Below are 24,807 nucleotides of genomic sequence, written 5' to 3'. Positions count from 1 at the left end.
GTTTGAAGGCCTTCCACTCACTTTTAGCTCTGTCACTCTTCATAAGAAATGATCATTGGGCTTTCTAGATTTAATCTGGAAGGTTTCAGCTCATTTCGATTTCATTTGGTTAGTCTGCCGCCCCTCTTTCCTTGTTTAGCTCGGTTTCTCCTAGCCGAAGTAGGAAAATGTGCTAAAGTTGACTTTTCATGTTTCCATGCTTCCATGCTTCCATAGTAGGCTTTATTTAGCCTCTAAATATATATTTCGAACTTGTCGACAATATATAGCTTGAGCCACTGACATTGGCTCAATTTCTCCAAGACGTGCCTTGTCAGGTCAAAATGCTCATTTTGGGTCCAAACAGGTGCGGCTATTGCCACCCTATCATTTTCTTTGTTCACCATATTTGTTCATTACACCCTACGTTTTAATTTCAATTATTAAATTTACTTATTTAATCTATTTCTCTTTCCAACAATATCCTTATATGACATATCCAATTAAAAAATAAATGTTTTTAATGAAAATATCTCATTTAATTTATACTCATAAAAAGATTAAAATTTATTAAAATTTCCTAATAAAATCATAATCTGATTTACTCTCATTTTTTTTAATTTTTTCTTTCAATTTCAACGTCCTCTATTTCAATCCATGTGAAAAAATTAGTAAATTTATAACTATGATCAATGAAGAAGAGATTGATTTTTTTCTTTATATTTTAAATTTATACTTTTGGTGTTCACAAAGAATATTGCAAAGATTTTGATGAAGTTAAAAATAATAGTTTTGTGATTTAAATAACGAATTAACAATGAAGAAGCAACAAAAAGACAATAATAAATTTAAATTTGGGTGAAGAAGATAAAAATTAATGTTATTCAGTGAGAAGTAGTCTTTGTATTTAATTAATTACTTATATATTTATTTTTTCTTACATATTGGATTTTAGAGAATTAGTGTACTTATCAGTCATTTTACACTTAAGTAATATAGTCTTTCAATAATTTAAATGTTTGTAGAGTGAACTAAGAAAATTGTAGGGTGGTAATAGCCGCACCCTTTGTATAAAAAGCAGCCCTCTTCGCCCAACACAACAGTCAAATTCATGGCCTCACTCTTGAGCTCCACCCAACCACTTCCACCGGCGTTTAACCGAGGACCGGCTCCGGCCACCAAACCGGCAACTCTACGGGCACAGACGACGCCCCATCCTCAACCCACTTCTAACACTAGTGCAGATAACAACGCTAGACTCGCAGTAACACAGAGAAAAGCAGTAGAGCTTCAGAGGCTAAAAGATAAGGAGGCCAAGGACAGAAAGGAGGAGACCAACAAGAAGATAGCTTCTCGGAAAGCAATATCGGTCGTTTTGCGGAGAGAAGCTACCAAATCCCACATCGAGAAGAAGAAAGGCTCCAAGAGACTGCTTCCCAGGACTGTGCTCGAAGCCCTCCATGAGAGAATCACTGCTCTGCGATGGGAGTCTGCTCTCAAGGTCACTCCTTTTTTACCTTGGTTTTATTCTGATTCGGGTTTCGAGAATTGGGTCTTTGAAATTTCTATCTGGGTTGTGCTTGTTAAGTTGGTTCTGCATTTGGTTGAAGGGTTTATTACTATGCTAGGATTTAAGCAATCCATGTGCTTGGTTAGCTTGAGCTTTGTCCATTTGATCCATTTTCGCTTAGTTAATGAGTTGATTTAGGAATGGATATAATGGTGTTAATGCAGTGGAATCGAAATTTATTAGGTTGATGATAGTTCCACTAATAGTGTGGTTGAAACCTGTTGGATGAATTGAATGAACCGTAAGCCAATGAGGAATCGAGAATGTAAATGGAGTTGGACGTTCATTTGATGTGAATAAACAAGTAGTTGGCATGATGCAACTCTGATCGTTGCTTATGTTATTTACTGATCAAGGAATCATTTATTTAAGATATGTTATGTTTAATCTTCAGGTTTTTGAACTCCTACAAGAGCAGCTCTGGTACCGGCCCAATCCTGGTGTCTACAATAAGCTAATTGTCATGCTAGGAAAATGTAAACAACCAGAAAAAGCCGAGGAGCTTTTTCAAGCTATGATTGACGAAGGCTGTGGTGTCAGCCATGAATCTTATACTGCTCTTATATCTGCCTATGGTAGGAGCAGTCTCTTTGACCAAGCATTTTCCCTCCTTGAGCAGATGAAGAATACTCCTGACTGCCAGCCTGACGTCCATACTTATTCTATCCTCATAAAATCTTGCCTGCAGGTTTTTGCATATGACAAAGTCCAGGCTCTGCTTTCAGATATGGAAATTCAGCACATTAGACCCAACACCATCACATACAATACCCTGATCGATGCTTACGGGAAATCTAAAAAGTATTGCCCTCTTATCCTTCCTTTCCAAAAGTTTGAATGCTATATTAGTTGCTGTGAATAATCTACTGTAAGGTTTTATATCTGTGCTCAAACATTTCTTTTTCTATTCATAAACTATATAGTTGTGCATTGTCATTGCGAGTACCAAAACAGGTTTGGATAGAATTTTGGACATAAGTTTTAGGAGATTTTATGCCTAGTTTAATATTGATAAACATATGGGAGGCATACACTCAACAATTTCCATTGGTTTCCAGCTTTTTATGCTCCTACATAGATGTCTTCCACCCTTATCATAATCATTTCTTTTCCGGTCAATGACATAACAGAATAGATTTTCAGTTCTTTTCCTTATAATTTCTCTCTCTCTCTCTCTCTCTCTTCTTGGATTGTACTGTTATAAGTTTTCCTTATTTTCCTCTCATCCAAAAAGAAAATCGTTTCTCTTGCATTCTTTTCATTCAGGTGAATAAGTGTAATTCAGTTTGAAGGAATTACCCATTCTTAATGTCTTTCTCTTTCCTAAAAGATTTGCAGAGATGGAGTCGACACTTGTGGCAATGCTTAGCCAACAGGATTGTGAGCCTGATGTCTGGACCATGAATTCCGTAGTGAGAGCCTTTGGCAGCAGTGGGCAAATAGAAACAATGGAGAAATGTTTTGAGAAGTTCCACAGTGCTGGAATCCAACCAAACATCATGACTTTCAACATTCTCCTCGATTCCTATGGAAAAGCTGGGAATTATAAAAAAATGAGTGCTGTGATGGAATACATGCAGAAATACCACTACTCATGGACAATCGTTACATACAATGTGGTGATAGATGCATTTGGGAGGGCTGGGGATTTAACACAAATGGAGTATCTGTTTAGGCTAATGCGATCAGAGCGGATCAAACCAAGCTGTGTCACACTTTGCTCACTCGTAAGGGCTTATGGGAAAGCAGGTAAACCTGAAAAAATTAGTGGTGTTTTACGTTTTGTGGAGAATTCAGACGTGATATTGGATGCTGTGTTTTTCAATTGTCTGGTTGATGCTTATGGGAGGCTGGGATGCTTCACAGAAATGAAGGGGGTGCTTGAGATAATGGAGCAAAAAGGATGTTCTCCTGATAAGATCACATATAGAACCATGATTAAAGCTTATTCACTCAACAATATGACTGGCCATGTGAAGGAACTCCATGAACTTATGCAATCGGCAGGAAGTCAGATGGCTTGGTCACAGAGACAAAAACCTGACTTTTGATGAACACTATTTGCGGTTAATGCATCCCTCGTATATATGCAATCGACAGGAAGTCTGATGACTTGCTCGCAGAGACAAAACCCCATTTTGATGGGCACTATTTGCAGTTTATACATTCCTCATATATTGTACAGTATCATTGTTTGTAACTGATTCCTGACCCTCTTACATGCATATGTGAAGGAAAATGAAATGCTGTGTGGTGTGGTAGTGTTATACGACCTGTAAAGTGATGACATTAGTCATGAATAGTAAATATTACTGACATATTTACTCTCTTTCTGATATCCTATACTGTTTTTTTTATCACACATATATTACTGGTTGAAATCACCTATCGATTGATTATGCGAGTTCTCTGGAAAGTTGCATTTGTAATTGATGAATAAAGGTTGTTGTTCCAAGTATTGAAATGATCTGCCACAGGATAATGCGAGCTTCATACAGTATTTAAATGATTAACTAAATCTGACACAAGCTCATTTTGACTGGATGCCCTCTATTTTGTCTGTTCTTACTTGTCTAAGGTAATTTCAGAAGAGTCGGAACTATCTTTAGCCTCATGGCCCTCATCCTCTAGGTGCTGCATTGTTGTGCATATCTTCTTCAGCTTCTTCAAATTCTTTACTGTTGTGTATGGTATTTTCCGTCTCTCTAAACGACTCCTTCAGTCCTACCCTAGTTCCACGACAGTTTTGACCTTTTTGAATTAATAAAAATTAGTTATAAATATTAAAAAAATAGTAAAAAGAAGAATGTGCGTGTTTCGGTTGAGTTTTAGAAGCACTTGAAAGTGATTTTATAAAGCATTATTGCAGGTTCACCTGAATTCAGAGTAGTCCATGCGCCATGAGAAGCAAATTTGGTGACTCATTTACTTGCTACCCATGCCTTAAGAAATAGTGATAGCCAAAGCTAGTTTGTACGTTGTAGCTCCTAAGACTATAAGGGATGCAATTTTGAACGGTTGTAATCATTAGTTGATTCAATAAACTTTCATTTAAAAAAAAAATTACTTTTCAAGTTGGAGGTATATTTCTTAGTATTTAGACAAATATATGCTGTTTGGACCCAAAATGAGCGTTTTGACCTGACAAGGCACGTCTTGGAGAAATTGAGCCAATGTCAGTGGCTCAAGCTATATATTGTCGACAAGTTCGAAATATATATTTAGAGGCTAAATAAAGCCTACTATGCAAGCATGGAAGCATGGAAACATGAAAAGTCAACTTTAGCACATTTTCCTACTTCGGCTAGGAGAAACCGAGCTAAACAAGGAAAGAGGGGCGGCAGACTAACCAAATGAAATCTAAATGAGCTGAAACCTTCCAGATTAAATCTAGAAAGCCCAAGGATCATTTCTTATGAAGAGTGACAGAGCTAAAAGTGAGTGGAAGGCCTTCAAACAATCAGTCCAATTTCCTTGTCTAGAAAGGCTTGGAAACTGGACCTGTAAGAGGTCCAGCAGCGTTTTCGGCCCAACCACTATATGAAAAGCTCTGAAAATTTATCAGGGTGATCTAAACTCATAGTGGAACATTTCGTATGAAGAAGTCACGGTCAGAAAATGAGTGCTTGATGGAGATAAAATTGAAGGAATAAAGGAGCAGAAAGTGCTTCCTTATCTCCGAAATTCATCATTCCTTATCTCAAATTATGCCTTCTTATCTCCTTATCTCCGAAATTCATCATGCTTGATCTTCAATTATGCTTCCTTATCTCCAAAATTCATCATTTCTTATCTCTAATTAATGCTCCACCATCATTTGTTTAATGCTAAACACCTTGGCATGGTAGCCTATAAATAGAGGTTACAATTCACTCTTCAAAACAACACAATTCACAACAACAATCTCTAAGATTATCAAAGTCTCTCTAGAGCAAACCTCTCTAAGAGCAGCTCCTCTCCTTCTCTTTCTCTTACCGGTGATCACACTCCTAGTCCTAGTCTTCTCAGAAGCCGACTTTCAGTGCCACCAAACCCTCTGTCAACGTACTTCGGTCCTAGTCTCCTCGGGAGCCGATTGTAGTACCACGACCACAACGGTTACGGAACCAGCCAAGCAAGGGTAACGCCCTCGCAAACCAGCCAAGCTAAAGTCACGCTTTAGCAAGTTCTCTCTACTTCCCAGTGGTTCTCGCTCTGCTCGATCTACAACATCGAGTATCGATTGTGATTTTCAAGAAGCTCAGCAAAAGTCCTCACCACGAGGCATAAAGAATCCCACGACGAGGTTGGTGTTCTCCTCGTCTACAATCGCTTGAAAGAAGTCAGGTCAAGGGTGTAATAACCCGAAACTTAGTATCACTGTAGAGCACTCTAAGATACCTTAAACTTTTTTTTAGAAACCGATGATACCACATGCTATACTTACAAGTTATATAGGTAAATTTTTAGAGTTCTAGTAAACTTTCTAAAATACGTTAGTTCGTATTACTTGTGTACACTCGATATTTATCATTGAGCTCAATACTATTATCTATATTATTTTTGTGATGCATGTCATTTTAGTACTAATTATTGCTATTTTTACCTTAAGAAAGCACTAAAGTTCTTTACTTATTATTTGGGTAAATGTGCATATGGATATGTGTGTATAAATATATATATTTAGCAAGTGGATTTATGTTTTATGATATGATTTATGCTTTCTTTCTTTTATTACTTTTTTTATTTTATCTTATCCTTTTAATCATTTAACTAAAATAGTGATTAGTCACTCACCTTACAATAATTAGTCACTTACTTATTTTATGCTTAATTCTAGCCTATATATATCATTATGATCTGATCATACTCAACTTGAAGATCAAATGCAAAATTTGATCAAAAAACTCCCTTAGTTGAAGAGAAAACCCAACTAGAAGTTCCTCACACAAATCCTTCACCCTTTTTCCCTTAAGAAGTTTCCTTTTTGTGGAAGAAGACTAAAGTTTGATCACAAGACCTTCTGAGTTCCTTAAGTAAGTACATGAATACATTTCTATGTTCTTTTGTCTTTAAGATTTATCAAATTGCATAATCAATGATAAAATGGAAAAGGATCTGCTTTGCTGCAAACCCGTATTTTCGTATATAAAAAATTCTGTTTTGTCAAAAATAATTACAGTATTAAATTCCTCATCAAAAGTTCTTCAATTTAGGCTTTTGAATCACTCAAAAAGGTTAAGAAATGAAGAAGTTATGGCTAATCAAAGTTTTCAACTTTTAAACTCGCTGGAAATCTCATACAGCCATCACAACTTCAAAAATTCATATCTTCCTCATTTCTTATCCGATTTCTACAAAATTTATATCAATTTGAAGCTTAGGACCTCTACTTGTGATCTGGAAAGTTTGAGAATTAATGGTAAAATACACCGTACGTAAAGACTTAAACATCAAAGGGCAGTATCAAAAATATTGGTTTCTGTACTGTTATGGTTCTTCACCATTTCTGGACTATGTGACTTCGAACTGGATTACATGACTTATTCCATTAGATTCCTTGTGAAAAACCCTTTGAATTGGTGTACCCATTTGACTAATTCGGACTTGTGATGGACAACATAACACATCTTGAAGTTTGATGACTCTAATCGGAGAAACATGAACATGGTTGATGAACTTCAATGGTTTTGGACATAAGAATTGAAATACTTACTATAATATAATTTTGTTAGATTCTGTATATTTACTTATTTAATGCTTGTACTTTATTATTTTACTTTATTTCAGTTATTTACAAGCTTATTAATTGTGTATAGTTACTCATTTAATGCTTGTGCTTTATTATTTTACTTGATTTCAATTATGTATAAGCTTATTTATTTTATTATGTTGTTTACTAGTGAATTTACTTATTTGTGTTATACAATTATGTTACATATGTTTTCATATGAAATTATTCCTAAGTATATGTCTCTATATGTGTGTGTACATATGCATATATATTACGATCTATAATTCATAAAGATTGTATTTTGAGGATTTGATTATGTTTGAAAAGTACAATTGTGAAGCCGAGTGATTAGTATTACCCCGTGCTTAAGTGAATTACTGGTAAATGTGTTTTGGTGTTATGAGGAGTTAGCCTGGGCCCTAGTCCCTACAGATAGTGCACTATTATACTCTTAGGAAAGAGGTGTTCTCCTTGAGTATACATACTTTGGATTTGTCCTCTGTATGCTGCGGCTTACCCGTGCTTTGGTATTATGGACCCTAGCACGTGGATTTATGATTTGTTACCAGTCAACCTGGCTTACTCGTGCTTTGGTATTATGGACCCTAGTACGTGGATTTATGATTCGTTACCAGTTAATCCGAAAATTCACTAAGAAGAGGAGTGTACTTATATTATTTCGATCAAATATCTGTCTGCGATATATTATTAATATGTTACGATGATAAGTGAAAAAGAGAACTGAGCATGCATTTCTTTGAGGTTATTTCACATATTAATGCTGCAATATATTGTTGGTTCAATAAGGAGATGTGACTATATGATTTATTATAAACCATTCACACGGATGAATATATTTGTATATATGTGTGTGTGTATTGTGTGTATACATATACATATTTAAGAATTCGTACGAACATATAAATGGTTCCCGGTACATTTTTACTTGGTTATTCACTTTGATTTCCTATAAGACACATTAATATAAGAATGTATGTTGTGTACTTACTGGGCTTGTGTTGCTCATGATGCTACACCTTCTTGTTTTCAGGTAGCGATTAGACGCTTGGGGAAAATGGGGCGATTCTCTAAATAAATGAATGTTTTATTTCTACTGCTTTCTCAAAAGAAATAATGTAATATATTTTGTTCAGCTTTAGTATTGTAAAAATAATAATTTCAATTTCTAATAAAAGTACTCTTCAGACTTATTTACAAATTGTTTTACTTTAAATTTATTCTTTGAGGAAGTTTTATTTGTAATAACTCACATCACGAATTCGGGTACCATATTTCAATATAATATTGGTCTCGGGTTTGGGGGTGTGACAAAGGGACACCCCCAACGACCGCACCCGAACGGTGCTGGCACGCCCGCGCAAGAAAAGAGACTGTTGACCAGCTGCAGCAAAATTGGAGCCAAACATATGCTTCATTTTAACAGCTTCTAATGGAAGTTTAATTAATGAGTTAAGTATACACTAATATTCAATGTAAGTAAATCTTTAAATAGTCAAGTACAGTTACCTATTCTTGCACAGTATCTCTGTCTTCCATCGAAAAAAACCCTAGCAGAGCGCCGCTGCCGCTCTTAGCCATCGTTTGTGTCAAAGAACGACGGTGACGGATCTACTCCTCATCGTCGAGTCTAGCTGAGGCGTGACCTCTCGTCGTTGAGCGCGGTTCTAAGGTGAGGCAGGAGATTTGAGGTTTGTTTTGAGGATTGGAGCCGGATTTGCAGCAGAGTTGGCCGGGTTGCAGCGGTGATTGAACTAGGGTGTGAATCTGTAGTGGCGGAGGTCGAGTTTTGGTTGCAGAGGAGGTCGCTGCTGTTGCGGAGACGATTGGTTTTGAGATCGGCGTTCCTGATCGGTCGCTCGTTTTTGGCCGGTTGGGTTTTCGATTTCATTGTTCTTTCTTCCCAGTTCCGGTGCCAGGGAGGTTTTTTGCAGAGTTGTGTAGGTCGTTGAGAGAAGTGGCGCTAATGCTGCGTTGGAGGGGCCGTCCGCCGGAAAACATGGCGGCGGCGATGATGACTGACAAAGGCAGATTCACGTCTCCTGTTGTGTTGTCTTTGCTATACTTGGGCCTGGGCCTGGGACTAGGTTTGGATTTGGTTTCAGGTTATGGGCTAGTTGGGTTTGTCAAGAGGTCTGCCTTTTTTATAAGGCAGGAGCCTATAGTTGTTTGATAGGTTGATCCTAGTTACTATTGTCTATGCTGGTAGAGATACCTCTATGGGTCTTGTAAAAGTACTTAGTTTTTAGCGTACCACAATTGCGTGCCCGGCGTGTGAGACTAGGTAGAATAGATTGCCTGCAAGGCGAGGTGTTTGTATGTGGCATAGACTACTCAGAGCATCATTGTTTTATTGGAGTAGTCATTGTACTATTTATTGGAATAGTATGCGTCTCAATTTGATCAAAAAAAAAAAAAAAATGTAAGTAAATCTTTGAAAATACCTTGTAATCTCAATAATGTACAACATGTGCATTAAGTAATATTTTTTTAAAAATAAAGTGAGATTTTTTGTTTATTTTTAATAGTTTATTATGTTTATTCCTTTTATTGGTTGTTTTCGGGGGTCGGGTTTATAAACAGAGGAATGAGGAAAGAAAGAGAAGAGGAGATTGAAAGTAAAGAAGGAGGAAGGAGAAGAGAAGAGACAGTTGGGGCTGCGATCAGAAGTAGTCTGGTATGGAAAAAGTTTTGATTTTTCAGAAGAAGAAAAGATGAACGACTGAAACAGAATTGTGGGAAGGCTTTTGTTTTGGCTACTTACGGTTAGTGAGAGTGACTCCTTTGATTTACAAATTTTACTTTGTTTCTGTTTGTGGGGAAGGCAAGTGAAGGCCTTTCTATATATTCTGAAGGCCTTTCTAAATTTTACTTTGGTTTTATTTAACTGGTTTGGTTATCATTGCTTTCGATCAGAGTAGATAAATTTGGAGGCTGAAACCAGTTGTTTCATAGTTGTGAATGGTTGGTTCATTACCTGGGTTTCAAAATGTTGTTAAATCCTTTAGGATTTGACTCATGTGTAAATCAATGTGTTTTTGTCTTTACGGTTCTATTTTAGTTTTGGGTTCAAACTACGTTTTACCTTTTCTAATAGAAACCTTTTTGAATTTCATGCTTCTTTATACTCTTCTGTTTTTGTTTTTCTCCTGCTGCTCGCTGTGAACTATCCTGTGTAGACATACAATTCTTATTCCTAAGTGTTTATTGATGGATGCAGATTCTCGTTGCATTTCTAAAACCTTGAGGGGACTCTTATCAGTATTGTCTGGTACGCGTTTCGATACCTGGAACATTGTGGATTCAGTTGTGGCCAATCATAACTCTTAACTATCTAGATTGGTTTAGTTGGGTTTTGACAATAGTCTTTGAATCTAGGTTTTTATTTAACTAAAGGGAGAGGCAAAACTTGCTGTAGTGTGTGTATCATCTCTTGACTTTGATACTGACATGTCACATTTCAAAATGCAGGCATGTGGTCATTACAGGCTTCCAAGACACGGGTAAGAGATCTCTCTCTCTTCTATTCTATGTTAATTTACTACAGCTGGAACATGTGATCAAAAATTAGAATGAAATTCGCTAATATGACTTTCCCTTTCTACGTTTACTTGCAGCTCTTCTCCTCACTGCCATCTATTACTTCTCTCTCTAATGTAGAAACCCAATTGAGAGCTCTTTTGGAGGACCCAGATCCTAAAATTTCAGAGGCAATTTCGATTTTTCATCATGCCATACATTCCAACCGCTTGCCTTCAGGTTCGGCCGCAGCCTGCAATTTTCTCGTAGACACTCTCTCAAGGTCGAAAAATTATGAACTAGCATTCTCAGTTTATACTAAGATGACCAAGGTTGGTATTTTTACAAGCTTTGTATCATTGAGTTGTTTGGTTTCATATTTTGTCAATATCCGTAAGCCCGAATTCGCACATGGGGTTTTCTGCTTGGTATTAAAGCGCGGATTTCAGTTAAATGAGTGTGTTATGAATCTTGCATTAAAGGGTTTTTGTTCGAATGATGAAGTTGACAAGGCAATCGAGTTGTTTAGAGTAATGGGAAGACATTTTGTAACGCCTGGCATTCGTAGTTATAACATTCTTATAGATGGACTTTGCAAAGCAAAAAAGTTGAAAGAAGCAGTGGAATTGTTGGTTGATATGGAGGTGTCAGATTCTGAACCGAATGTGGTAACGTACAGCACATTGATTAATGGATTTTGTAAACAGGGTAGAATGGACGAGGCCATGGGTTTCTTGGAGGAAATGAGGCAAAAGGGTTTGGAAATAGATGTTTTTGTATATAGTGCCCTTATAAGTGGTTTTTGTGCTAAAGGGAGTTTTGATAGAGGAAAACAACTGTTCGATGAGATGTTAAACAAGGGTATTTCTCCTAATGTGGTTACATATAGTTGTTTGATTAATTTTCTTTCAAAGACAGGGAAGTGGAAAGAAGTCACTGTGATGGTAAATGATATGGCACAAAGTGGAGTTCCCCCTGATGCTGTTACTTACACAGGTATCCTTGATGGGCTTTTCAAAAATGGAATGGCTACAAAAGCCATGGGGATATTCACTTTAATGCTCATGAAGGGTAAAGAGCCTAATAATGTAACATACAACGTTATGATTGATGGACTATGCAAGGAGGGGTTGATGGATGATGCTTTAAAGATCTTAGAAATGATGAAAGGGAAAGGTGTAAAGCCTGATGTAATTACTTACAACACATTACTAATGGGACTGTTCTGTGATGGGAAGGTTGATGAGGCAATGAAACTTTTCAGTAAGATAACAAACGATGAGAACTTTGTTGAGCCAGATGTTATCACATATAACATGGTCATTTTGGGACTGTGCAAGGAAGGTAATCTTGATGAGGCTATGGAGATTTATCATACAATGATTGAAAGGGGCATTTCTGGTAGCTTATGTACTTATAATACTTTGATAGATAGATGCCTACAGGAAGGATTAGCTGACAAGGCCATAGAATTCTGGAGACATGCAGTGGACTTGGGAGTTATTCCTAATTCAATCACTTACGGTGTCATGATCAATGGATTTTGCAAAAATCAAATGTTCAGGGTTGCAAAAGGACTTTTTACTAAAATGAGAGCTTCTGGGATTAGTCCTACTGTAAATGACTACAATGCTTTGATGTCATCGTTGTGCAAGGAGGGTAGTTTGGGGCAAGCTAGGATGTTGTTTCAAGAAATGAGAACGGCAAATTATTTGCCTAGTGTTGTCTCATTTAATACTATAATTGACGGAATTCTAAAAGCTGGAGATGTTAAATCTGCTAAAGAGTTGCTAGAAGACATGTTCAAATTGGGTTTAACTCCCGATATAATTACATTCTCTACATTAGTAAACCGGTTTTCAAAACTTGGGCTCTTGGATGAGGCTAGAATGTGTGTTGAGAAGATGATTGCTCGTGGTATTGAACCTGATGTCTTTGTATTTGATTCTTTATTAAAGGGCTATAGTTCAAAAGGTGAAACAGAAGAAATTGTTAACTTGCTTCATCAGATGGCAGACAAGGGTGTTATTCTTGACAAAGAAATAACTTCTACCATCTTGGCGTGCCTCTGTCAAATCTCTGATGATGTTGATGTGATGGAGGTTCTCCCAACTTTTTCCAAAGAGACATCAAAAGGAATAAGCATTACCTGCAATGAGCTATTGATGAAAGTCAATAAATCTTACCCGGAACTTAAGTTACGTGCTGCTTGAGATTCTTTCTCCTGAAGAGGCCTCCCAGTACCACAAAAGTGTGTTGCTTTGTATGTGCTATGCTACATAAGTCATATTGTCTTTCTTTTGTTCAATTTGAAATATTCGTTATTTATTAATTCCTAAAGGAATGGCCAATTGCTGTTCTTACTATCATTTTGAAAATAGAAAATTACGATTGGAATTGATGTAGTCAGATTCTGTAGATAGCATATTTTAATCCTATTACGAACAGTATTTTTGTAGTGCTTTTAAGGTTCACCTTTTTCTCTCTTGCCCATAATATACTAGCTAAGTGATGCTCCATGATTACTCTGTTATAGTATTCATTTCTTAGTATAACATTTGTGTTGGTTCTTCTGGCATTGGTTCAAGCCTCCTTTCATTAGCATTGGTTCTTCTGGTGTTCTTCATGCACATAATAAGGTGTTGAAGTGTGTACGTAAAAACATGTAATAGAATGTAGAATAACCTGAAAAAAAAAAAAAATTAACAAATACAAGATAGATTATAGTTCAGAGAAGGTGATAGATAACATTGAATAGTGGGTAGAGCTTGATAAAGAAAAGAACAGAACAGAAATTTAAGCTTAGGTTGTTATTCTTAGAATGTTTCTGGTAGATGATAGGGTTCTGTAACAGAGGGACAAAAGATGGTAGAAAGAAGCGTTACAGTATATATGTGGATTGCATAATCATGCACACACAGACACAGACACACAGACACACTAAGACAGCTAGAAACACACACTCACCTCTCTTTGCTTCAATCAATTCTCTCCCTCAAGCTTCAGTTAAGTATCTATACCCAGCCTGTTAAGAAAGGAAAAATTAGAACAACAGGGAGCTTCAATTAATAGCAAGTTCATGTTCAATGGCAAGGCCAGGGGCCAAAGAATCAATAGAGTATACTACATTCTAAAAAAATTCTTTTATTCCTGTCCGTCCAACTGAGCCAAAGCTCGTGTTAGAAGATTGATACCTAATCCCATTTGTTCATTTTATACCATATCACTATGATACACTTGGAATAAATAAAGAAAAGTACAATATCATATATCTCAAGTGTTTGATTTCCTCATTTTGACCCATTATATTTGTGGATTTTATGTTTTATTTTATTTTTATAATTATTGACATTTTAGTAGAAATATGTTTCTGATACCAATATCATTTGATAAGTATCTGATGAAAAAATGTCTCAGGCATCTCTAAACACGCTGAAAGGTGCAAAACAAAATTTGATAGACTTTTATTGGAAGTACTGTCATAAAGGTATGGACTAGAAACTTGGCTCTCACTGTAAAACTTACATGAAAAGTGAAAACACAGTTGAGGTGGTGATGAACACTTGGATATACTAATCGATTTTTGCTTCCTGTGCTGTTAAGGAAGCATCTGTGCTTCAAGATATTCACCCTGAGGAGCTTTAAGTGAAAATGCAAGTCCCAGTTTCATAGAAGAGGCATGACTGATCAATGTCCATTAATACTCTCCGGAAACCATGAAAATCCTTGTAGTAAAGAGTCTCCCTCCACTTGAAGATGCTGAAGTTGAAGTTTCTGAGTTTTCTCGCCCATAGCCTATGGTGATAAGGCTGCTAGTTGCTTTTGAGATGGTTTTGTATAAAATTCAAATTGCTCTAGAGGACTTGGAATTTCAGTCCATTAAGTTTATGCTAAATGTTGAATGGATATATTGAAATTGGCTTGGCAATTGTTGTATTAATATTGCGGAATTTTTGAATGTCACATGAGTATATGTTTTGCAAGAGACATTGACCTGTGCCAATGATGTGAGATCTTTTGAAAGAGCTGCACTTGCTCTGCTGGCAAACTTGGATGCCTGGAAATAAAGTTGTTTATAAGGAAAAGCTTGCATTCTATATGGTATATATTTTAAGTGCTTGGATGTGAAGAAATGAAGTTCTTGTACTATGTGGGTGCATATGTACTTCCAAATTTGAGGACTGTTTGGACACGCAGTGTACTTCTGTGACTTGTATGAAAACACAGTTACCTTCCCTTTCATGGAAGTATGGGTGGAAGTCCTGGAAGCAACGACTGTCAAACTCGAAGTTTCATGGTAGGTCTTCAATGTCTATGTATAAGTTCTATCGCTAGGAATGAGATTGGAACTTGGAAGACCCTGAGGGCTGAGGTGCAAGTGCTGCAAATCGAGGACACGCGAACTATCCCAGTTACTAAATGCTGGGCACTTCAAGACACTTCCATATCGCTTTTGAAAATTTATTTACTGAAAGAAGACTGCAAAGTCGTCTGTGATGCAGTCACCAAGAAAGCTAGTTTTACGTCAAAGATGGAACGTTTTTCCTTGCTGGCAAGTTTCTCTGTAATATTACCATTATCAAATGAAATTCGCATTTCTCCAACGGCAAAAATGACGGATTACTCAATATGTTTGGGCTTCAGAAGCTGACCATTAATGAAATTATAATGGACGCCTATATGCAAAAGACCTATGAAACTTCTGACAACTCCCGACCAAAAAAGAGAACCAGATAGATAAAAGATAGAAAATCATTAGGATACATAGATGTATATAATTATATATTACGGAGAAACACAGTTTGTATATTCTCTTTCACACAAACGCTACAGCTGCTATTATATCTGAATTCTGACCATGCTAAAGCTCCCTGAAGTTTTGACTCACTGGAAAGAAGAAGAAAGAATCCTAAAGAGCCCATCTGGATTATCCGCATGCACCTGAAAATGTAATGAAAATGAGCAGCTGTGCAAATGTAGCAGATAATGCACCATAGATATCAGGCCAATCTTGCTAGTGCAGAAACAAATTGGGTCGAATAGTTCCATTTGTGCGCAGCAACATGCATAACCCTGCTTTTAATACATAGACTGATAGGAAATTGTGCCAAAACATAAGCAAAAACTGCCAATTAAACATAATTTCCCAAACATTGCCAATTCCCCGTAATAAATCTGATAAGAGACTCCAAAACTGTACACACGAGGAAAGTGTTAAGAACATTGGGAATCTCCGGGTTCATTCAATTGCAGTACAGTTTTTTTTTTTTTCTTTAACATTTCATTCTTTGCCAACTTATAAGTCATCAGAACCTTCTTATCATTCAACAGCTACTGGAGTGTTCTAAAAAAATAAAAAGAAATTTATCCATGGTCACTTCTTTAGCTTCAATACATGAATATTTGTTTTCCATAATGAGTTGTCGAAGACTAATGCATGACCTGTATGTTTTATGTCTACTATCCGGAGTATTCTAACAATGGAATGTTGTGTGGTTCAGTTCATCACACACGCACGCGCACGTGCGCAGAGAGAGAGAGAGAGAGAGAGAGAGAGATTAGCAACATACCCAGTGACCTGCATCCTCAAGGACATGCATTTCAACTCCACCTCCCTCCTCAACAGCAAGCTCCTCAGCAGCATGAATCCTCTGGAGATCTTCTAGGGCCCATCTGTGCAAGCTCCTTTCTGCTTTCAAGAAGTTCACATGGACACCTCGGGGCACATCTTCTACAATTTTCCTATAATGGTCCGAATCGAATAAATCCAGTTGCAAACTTAACATTTAAAATAATTAAAAAGGTTGAAGCATATATAATTTCAGGGTAAAATAATTAAAAAGGTTGAAGCATATATAATTTCAGGATAAAAGTTTCCTTTTTGTTTCACTATTTTGGAAACTCCTACAAGAAAATAACATTGATTGAAACGTATGGAGTTTGTTTGACATGCAGAATCAAAATTGAATTCACTTTAAACTAACCACGAACACAAAATGCACAGCAGAATACTAACTGTCAGACTATTGATAAGTAGGAGGTGTTGCTGTAAACTAAACAGATATTTAACTAGTAGGTATTAAGGAACTGAACTAAGTACCATAAATTTGTTTCTTCATAAGATTGATACATTTCAGAAATTCCATTGAGATCGAATGTCCAAGAGAAGGTGGATGGTGTTGAACCAAGAGGCCCACTAGGTCGAAGATTAGTAACCACCCACTGCATATGAAATAACATATCATTAAGTAATACAGAATCCTCAAGGTAGAGATTAGAAATTGCAGTAGAAGCAAAAAAAAAAAAAAAAAAAAATTAGTAATAATAAAGTTTGATTTCTTTTCCTTCAGTTTTTGGTTACTCAAAATACTAGTGCTAAGTCCATACTCTGCTCTCTAACATTGATATTTGAAGATTACAGTTAAGTTACTTATATTATGCTCCCAAAGGAGAAGATAATAGGTTTAAAATAGATTTAAAAAGATACTAACTTGGCTTCAAGTGAACCAAGAAATTGAACATGAAAAATGAAAAATGATATAGGTACAATACCGGGAGGATGTGTAACATTTCATCCACATAGTCAGTTAAGATGGTGTCATGGTGTGCTTAAAACAACGGAACATCAAAAAACGCATCACTGCTAAGAATGAAAATCAGATTGGTCTTCTCTTGTATTTAAATCAGATTAGTATGATCTCATAAAGAAACTGGATGTAATGACCAAACTGTCATGACTCATGAATTTTAGGTGCATGAAAAGAACACGGTATTCAACTATTCACGTCCACATAAGAACAAACTGATCCAGGCAGACAAGATTCAAAGCCCAAACTTCAGATTGAAAAATTTAGGCACATCTCACGAAGTGAAATATACCTGTGCCACATCTTTGGAGAATCCTTTTTGAACTAAAGCTTCCACAACATCCCGCTTTGCGGAAACCTGTCTTCAAACAAGATTGTTCGAATTAAAATCATACAAAAAACCCAAAAAAAAAAAAAAAAAAAGTTTGACATGGTATTTAATAGATATAGACATATAGTTTAATACTAAACACGTAAGAAAAATTCTCTTTACAATAAACATCGCAGTGCGAAAAAAATACTTCTAGTTTGGTTACATATCAGAGATGCACATGTTAGCGGTATCTGCCTCCAACCAAAAAAGAGTGTTGTTCACATCAACATGATGGCAGCGAATGCTGATCTAGAAAACATATGCATGGATACGAGATACAGGATGCCATACTAGATGATGAGGTGATATGGAAAGTCTTCGACACTAGGATAGGTCAATATATGTTTAACTTATAAAATACATTCAACAAAGATCATAAATATACCCCTCCTCTCGTCTTTCTCATCAAAGGCTGCAAATGAAAACTCCAGCTCCTTAGCCTTTTATTGTTGCGTCACTCCACAAAGTAGAGAAGAACTTTTCTTTTTCCATTTATGTACTTTTCTTTTCTCTTATTGCAACGTCCTGCTGGTTATTTGGGTCATTTGGACGGTAATGAAAAATGTTTGAGGATTTAAATGGGTGAAGGTGGAAGAATTGTAGTATAGGCAGTAATTAGGTCATCTTCGTAGGCATCTGTTGCTGATATTTTCAGGAGTGGAAGTCTTCCATCCATATTTTGATAATTATGAGACTGGAAGGCATCTATAACTAGGTGTTGGAGTTTCCGTGTTTCCTTTTTTCTTTTCTTTTTTTCTCAGGGTGATGCTGATCTGTTCATCTGTTGGATCTAATTGTTTTGAGTGGACTTCTTGTCTGCTAGTTGTAAATTGAGAAGAGACAACTAAATAAAGGGCTTTGAGGAAAAATATTAACCACAAATCATAAATAATAAAAGCAATCAAACTATAAAGAAAGAAAAGGGAATAACAATTGAATACGAACTCACCTCTTTGGGTAGAGTACTTAAGACAGATATTAATTCTGCTGGATGGTCCTCCCCATCCCCACCAGGACGAACCTTTCCAGGAGTAGCGTCTAGAACCCAAACCTAAAGAAAAATAAATAAAAACAAAAAGATAAAGTCAACTTGTGAGAAGGGATAATTTCCTTTCCACAAACACAGACACATTCCTAAGTAAATCAATATACACTACTTACTCTGACTGGTCGTGCAAGAGGCTTTGCAGCTTGCTCCACCATGCTCAAGGCAACTACATGACAATTAGAAAGCATAGTGAGCATCAGATCCATTTGAAATAGTAGATTTAGTATGAAGTCTCTGACATATTAAAACTGTGCTAAAATACCTTTCCCCCCGAAACTGTGACCAACCAAAACTCGAGGTGTTATTCTAAGCTGCCGAACCTTGCAGGAAGAAGAAACAATATTACAGAAGACATCATCTCATGCCAGGGAAGATTTTAGACAGGAACAACATACAAACAAAGATGGAGTGTTTAAATGCTGCATATACAATGAAAATCATGCAAGCCATGTTGAAATCATAAGTGTTGAAGGCTGTGATATTTGGTTCTAGCTGATTCCTTATATGTCATCCCTTCTATTTTAGTTTCTTCAAATGAAAGAAAATAGAAAACTGCAAGAGGAAGAACTTTTCCTTTTAAAATGGGGATAGTTAAGGCTCATATATACGTACTAGTTTTAAGACATCAAGAGCAGTTGAAGAAACATTATGGGGGCCTGTTTTCTTAACTGAGGCTGAATCACCATGACACCGCAGGTCCACCAATAGGAACTGTGCCAACAAACAAGAGCAAAACAAGTTTAGATTCTCACCAACGCCAAGTACTAAAATGTCACATTCAGTGTATGTAGATACACCAAGAACATGCTTTACAAATAGAAGCGACAAAACTATGCTTCATGGATTAAAAACAAATTAACTGTGCAATAGGTTCAACATTAGCAGCACTTAGGTTAGTTAGTCAAAGTACTGAACAGAAATAGACAGAGGAGTATTGTCAAAGGAATTCCTAATAGAAATTTTAGAAATGTTTTGAGCTTTACCAGATAACAACATGCTCCAGTGATAATAAGTGATAAAACGCAGAGGATGATACCTGCCACGTTGGAAATTCCTGTGCCAATCTCCTAGTGAATGTTCCTGCAACAGACATTACATAATGAATCACAAACTACTTCTGTGCAAGAATTCCATAGAAAATCACACATGTACAGACTCATTGAAAACAAATGCATAAGAAAGCACCTGTAGGTGCAGCAGACTACAAAAAAGGACTCTATTAACTTGTAAGGAAAACAAAACAAATTGTCGGGGAAGGTAAAGATTAGATACAATAGCTAAGGTGACAACTAGACTCTGTGTCCGGGACATACTTTCCCATTCAAACAGAATTCTCATATATATATATATATGTGTGTGTGTGTGTGTGTGTAACTATAGGATGGACATTCAGACTCAAAAGGTGCTTCTATAATGGGAATTACCAAAGATAATGCCCAAAGGAAATCCATCACAAAAATATCCTTTTCAAATATAATAAGAAATGGCACTTTGGGCCTGTGAAAGTCTAAAGTATCCTTCTCTCAAATTCGTTATTAAACAACCACGAATAATGGTCTTTATTTCATAAACTAGAGTTGTATCGTCCTTTTGAAAAGGGCCATTTTTGTTATCATTTCAGAAAAAGTAAATTTTTGTGCAAGAATTTCATTCCGTGCCAGTTCCGGCAAGTCCCCCTTTATATTGTAGGAAAAAGGAAGGCATTTCAGGAAAATAATTCTACAACTAGAACAGAACAGGTAAATGAGTTTTACTCAGATTTCAATGATACTCCACATTCTACAATCAACAGGAAACAAAAACATGCAAAACAGATCCTCCGGTGATATTGTACTAACTGAACTTAAAACCCCACAAATAGATGGGGAAATGGACAGAATAAGAGGTTAGTATTCAAAATGTCCTCACTCTAAATTTGTCACTGAACGATTTTGTCAAAAAATGCCTAGGAAAAGCAGCTCAACATTGTCAAAAATCTTAGAGTCCCAGATGGAAGTGGAAGTGTTGATATGATTCTCAATATGTTAAAACTAACCTTAGTAGAATCTAATTTGAGAACGGTGTCAGCCAAGCTACTTGGACCAACATGTCCACTAAATAACTGTTATCAACTTTAGTTTTTATATTATTAGTTCAAAGTCAGAGATGCATGTAGTTTAAACCTTGGTTTTTCAACATCAAGAAAACAGAAGGTCTGATAGGAAGGCTTGAGCAAAGATTATCAACTGAGGTTTTTGATATGTTCCTCTGGCATATTTTTTTCTTTTATCAAATGGAAGAAAAAAGTTCACTGTATGACAATGTGAAGATCTGATAAATAAAAAAAAAGTAGTTTGTCCACTTGCAATTGCGATTAAAGGAGTAGAAATGAACAAGATTCACACTTAACAGCAAATGCATTGACTAGTAATCAAGAATACACCAACAGTACTGTTCCCATCAATTTCTTCTAAGTTAAAGCTTTTGAGGTAAAAAGAAATTATTAATATTTCAAGAATACTAACACCCACGTACCCCAATTTTTCCTGCTACCTAGAATTCCATGCAGAAAAACAGCTGTTGGGGGCTCGGGCAATGACTTGTCCATAACAGAACTCCATTTTACCTGAAAACTGTAACAATTCAGCTATAGCATGATGCCAGCTTAAGTAAGAAAAGAAAAAAAAAAGCAACAACTCCTTCTCAGTCTCACTAGTCCCAGTGCATGTGAGATTGTTCCACAATTTTAGTTGTTAAATCTTGAAATAAATAGTGGGTCTGTGTAGTTGCTCTTTTTGGCTACTAGATAAGGTCAAATGAATTTGAAAAATTGTAGACCTGGAAGGTTGGGAAAACAAAACCCTAACACTGTCTTTGTTTATATTAATATATAGATTGATAGGAGAGAGAGAGGTTGGAGATCTCATCTTCACAACAATTATATGGAATAGTGAGAGAGAGAGAGAGTAAATTTGCACTTATCTTGAAGAACAACTCAATCATTCCAACAATCACAATATCAATGATAAAATCGATTTACATCATCTTATAGGAGATTAGTGAATGCAGAAGACTTACAAGTGCCCCTTGAACAAGATCAAATGCCTGCCAAAATAAAATAAAAAAGGGTTAATTTGGTAAAAGTTATCTAAGCTTCTAAGAATATGAATTTTCAGCTTAACATAATGTCCATTCCCAAAAGAACATATTTACAGTTTATCTATTATGTAAGGTTTTGCAAAAAGAAACTTTAGATACCAGAATTTCAGAAGCCTTGGCCAAACTTCCACTTTGTGCAACCCTGTCATTGACTAATGCCATACGAACACCAGGTCTTTTGTCAGCCTTGCCCAAGTGGCCAACAGCTAACTGAGTCTACGACAACAAGAGAGAAAAGGAGAAAGAGCGTGAACATCAAACCAAGTTGTAGCCCCATACTTATAGAAGTCTTTGAATCACTACAAACAATTTTCTTTTTAAAGAAACAAATTTTATCAAACCAAGGTAATATATAATAAAAGTGGGATTGATCATAGTTCACAAACAACTGTCCACTTAATCATAATTCAAAACTAAGAGTGCAGTTACTAAATTTGAATGGGATTAAGAAGGAATTGGAGAGAGAAGCAGTCATTCCCATTCCCGTATGTACTTGTTATATGGAATCAGAAATGGAAACAGAGTTGATTCCCATTCAACTGTTTACCAAAGTGTCTTGAGGCCCCGAATTCCCCAGAGAAAATTCATTTGAACAGTCTTCAGATGTTTCAAAAAAAATTCTCGAAAGTTATGCAACGAAGATTCAAAACCACCCTTGTAATCTAAGTTTAACAATAACTGAATGTTCGAATGACACTTCATCTCCAGTAACAACTGATATGCTAATCTAACAAGCCAAATAACAAAGTCAAGCACGTATATCATAAAGTGATTGAAATATTTCTACAGCTACAATAGCAATTTCCACTGTTCATTATTAACTGGTTTTCTGCAACATTGTTCCCGATAATTTCATGATCGGAAAATAAATAGGCTCTATCATCTGATTTACAAGTATGCTACAGTGAACGAGGAGTTGTTGAGAGCAAAATGAGAGGTAAGATTACATGAAATTGAGAATTGAAATCAAATGGAAATGTGGAGGCTAGAGAATAATGTACCTTAGAGGGGAAAGAGATCCGAGAATTCAAACCGGGAAGCGAACAGTAGAGCTTGGAGTACCTCCTCTCTCCGAAACTGACTGCGCTGCTCCTCCCGGCGGCGTGACCGCATCCGGCGAGATTCGAAATCGCCGCCATTGTTGAAAACGACGGCGTTTCGAGCGGTGCGGGATTTTGGAGAATGCAGGGAGGGGCTTGGGAATTTCCGATTTGGGGAGAGAGGCGGAGACACCGAGGGAGAGAGAGAGGCAGGGTCGGTGTCTCTCTGGGAAGTCGCCTTTTGAAATTTTGGGATGAATTTAAGACAAGTGGGGGATTTGTTTGGCGCTTTGAGAGAGAGCGAGGAGCGTCGAAGGAAGACGTGGAAATTACCAGGATGCCCCTCCAGCCAATGAAGTTTCGCCACGTGGATCTCAGTTCGTTACTCTGGGCGAGATCTGTTAGTTAACCGCAGCAGTAGCACCCGCCTTTTTCTAAGTCCAATTTTTTTTTTTTTTTTTTTTTTTTTTTTTTGGGTGCAAGAAAATAAAATTACCAGATAAGTTCTTGAACCAGTAAATCGAAACTCCGGAGAGTCGCTCTAAGAAGGGAGTGAATTCAAATATTTTCATTATTTAGACGATATTTAATGAGTAAATCTACTTGCAATGAAGCAAAACAAGTTTTCTGATCGATTATGTATCGCCAATTAAAAAGATAGTCACTCTTCCTAAACGTTTCTCTCTCTCTCTTTGAGAAACCCTAGGCGGCCTCTCCGTATTGCAAAACTTTCTCGTCCGGCGGCGCCCGGACGTCCTGCCTGGCCTCCGGCCTCGTCGTCGCCTTGGGGTTTGCTGCCGGACGGGAGACCTACTGCCCAGGGGATTTTGTCTAAGGATTTCTCTCCGGTTCTTTTGATGGTTTGGCCGGGATGGTGGCAAGGTGATGGTCGTGCAGCATAGCTCGGTTTTCTGCTCCCCGCTGATGGCTTCTTTGATCGACGGCGCCATGAGGCTTGTTCGACGGTGATGGGGATTGCGAGGCCTGGCTCGGGGATGGCGGTCCGTGGTGATGCATATTGCGGCTTCGTCATGGTGGAGCGGTGCAGATCATGGCGACGCGGCGACGTGTTCGGACGGAAAGTGGCCGGACCGTGGTGCACGACGGGTCTGGGAGGAGCCGGTGGACTGATCCAAACCAAGAGGATGGGCCTGAGTGATCTCTTTGGTGACCCTATTGGGCTCAAGTTTTGGGCTAGGGTTTTGGCCCTAGTGCTTTATCTAGGATAGTATTTTATTACTTTCAATAAGTCCCTATTTATCAGGGACAGTCTAGGTACTTTTGTGCATTTAGTTTTGGCATTTGGTTTGGTCTTGTCGACTTAATTCTCAGTGGATCTAGGTGTACACCAATTGAGGTCTCTGGGCAGCTAGGTTCATTGGTTAACGAGTTAGGTTGGAAGGGCCGGATCTTTCTAGCGCCTCCGGCGTAGTACCAAAGGGGGATTCCCGCTATGTTTACGTATTGATTGTACAATGAGTGGGTCTATGTTTCTATGTACCGTTGTGGGTACTACCACTATCTTCTTGTCTGTAAATGGCAGCAGAAGGGTATGTAATGGCCTATTCTGGCTTTTGATGAATATATATATTCGCCTACTGGCTCCATTATCAAAAAAAAAAATGTATCGCCAATTAAGTTGATTATATCATTTCTTTTACTTTGTTTGTTCATATTGATCAATATGATGTTACATTTTACAATTACACGTTGAGAGGGGTTTGGGTAAAGGGCCAAATTGATATAATGACTACCTTTTGGTTAATGAAGATGAAAATCTACACAAAATTGGCTTATTGCCTGAAACATAAATAATTCATGA

At 37.1% G+C, this 24,807-nt stretch overlaps 3 protein-coding genes across 6 annotated transcripts; 2 read left to right on the top strand and 1 right to left on the bottom strand.

Annotated features, from left to right (window-relative positions):
* Window positions 1-1,054: 1,054 nt before the first annotated feature.
* Window positions 1,055-3,933, top strand: LOC133706542 (pentatricopeptide repeat-containing protein At5g48730, chloroplastic). 2 transcript variants are annotated; one of them, XM_062132083.1, is made up of 4 exons: window positions 1,055-1,480; window positions 1,944-2,350; window positions 2,880-3,298; window positions 3,416-3,933. In XM_062132083.1, the coding sequence occupies exons 1-4, from the start codon at window positions 1,091-1,093 to the stop codon at window positions 3,598-3,600; spliced, it is 1,401 nt and encodes a 466-aa protein (XP_061988067.1). In that variant the 5' UTR covers window positions 1,055-1,090; the 3' UTR covers window positions 3,601-3,933. The 2 variants fall into 2 exon arrangements, with proteins under 2 accessions (XP_061988067.1, XP_061988066.1); XM_062132082.1 differs by having other exon boundaries at window positions 1,057-1,480; window positions 2,880-3,933.
* Window positions 3,934-9,870: 5,937 nt separating this feature from the next.
* LOC133742261 (pentatricopeptide repeat-containing protein At4g28010-like) lies at window positions 9,871-15,379 on the top strand. 3 transcript variants are annotated; one of them, XM_062169929.1, is made up of 6 exons: window positions 9,871-10,045; window positions 10,501-10,551; window positions 10,752-10,783; window positions 10,898-13,062; window positions 14,217-14,286; window positions 14,403-15,379. In XM_062169929.1, exons 3-4 carry the CDS (start codon window positions 10,754-10,756, stop codon window positions 13,010-13,012), a joined length of 2,145 nt encoding a protein of 714 aa, XP_062025913.1. In that variant the 5' UTR covers window positions 9,871-10,045; window positions 10,501-10,551; window positions 10,752-10,753; the 3' UTR covers window positions 13,013-13,062; window positions 14,217-14,286; window positions 14,403-15,379. The 3 variants fall into 3 exon arrangements, with proteins under 3 accessions (XP_062025913.1, XP_062025915.1, XP_062025914.1); XM_062169931.1 differs by lacking the exon at window positions 10,501-10,551; XM_062169930.1 differs by lacking the exons at window positions 14,217-14,286; window positions 14,403-15,379 and having other exon boundaries at window positions 10,898-14,206.
* A 135-nt stretch (window positions 15,380-15,514) lies between these two features.
* On the bottom strand, window positions 15,515-23,262 carry LOC133742262 (uncharacterized). Its single transcript, XM_062169932.1, has 13 exons — window positions 22,947-23,262; window positions 22,045-22,161; window positions 21,865-21,891; window positions 21,322-21,412; window positions 19,844-19,887; window positions 19,420-19,518; window positions 19,070-19,127; window positions 18,921-18,973; window positions 18,709-18,810; window positions 17,679-17,744; window positions 16,900-17,021; window positions 16,370-16,541; window positions 15,515-15,740 (listed from the first exon to the last, which is right to left on the bottom strand). Exons 1-13 carry the CDS (start codon window positions 23,082-23,084, stop codon window positions 15,684-15,686), a joined length of 1,146 nt encoding a protein of 381 aa, XP_062025916.1. The 5' UTR covers window positions 23,085-23,262; the 3' UTR covers window positions 15,515-15,683.
* Between the last annotated feature and the right edge of the window lie 1,545 nt (window positions 23,263-24,807).

This window comes from Rosa rugosa, chromosome 4, assembly GCF_958449725.1.
Source record: "Rosa rugosa chromosome 4, drRosRugo1.1, whole genome shotgun sequence".
NCBI lineage: Eukaryota > Viridiplantae > Streptophyta > Magnoliopsida > Rosales > Rosaceae > Rosa > Rosa rugosa.
Note: the sequence above shows the minus strand (reverse complement) of the source record. Positions and strands in the feature narration are given on the sequence as shown.

Coding starts and splice junctions, on each gene's coding strand:
- LOC133742261 (XM_062169931.1), top strand. CDS start 10,754: ATGTGGTCATTACAGGCTTCCAAGACACGG. Junction 10,784..10,897: donor TACAGGCTTCCAAGACACGG/GTAAGAGATCTC, acceptor GTTTACTTGCAG/CTCTTCTCCTCACTGCCATC.
- LOC133742262 (XM_062169932.1), bottom strand. CDS start 23,084: ATGGCGGCGATTTCGAATCTCGCCGGATGCGGTCACGCCGCCGGGAGG. Junction 16,542..16,899: donor TATGAAGAAACAAATTTATG/GTACTTAGTTCA, acceptor GGACCATTATAG/GAAAATTGTAGAAGATGTGC. Junction 15,741..16,369: donor TTGAGGATGCAGGTCACTGG/GTATGTTGCTAA, acceptor TTACATTTTCAG/GTGCATGCGGATAATCCAGA.
- LOC133706542 (XM_062132082.1), top strand. CDS start 1,091: ATGGCCTCACTCTTGAGCTCCACCCAACCACTTCCACCGGCGTTTAAC. Junction 1,481..1,943: donor GATGGGAGTCTGCTCTCAAG/GTCACTCCTTTT, acceptor TTTAATCTTCAG/GTTTTTGAACTCCTACAAGA. Junction 2,351..2,879: donor GCTTACGGGAAATCTAAAAA/GTATTGCCCTCT, acceptor CTTTCCTAAAAG/ATTTGCAGAGATGGAGTCGA.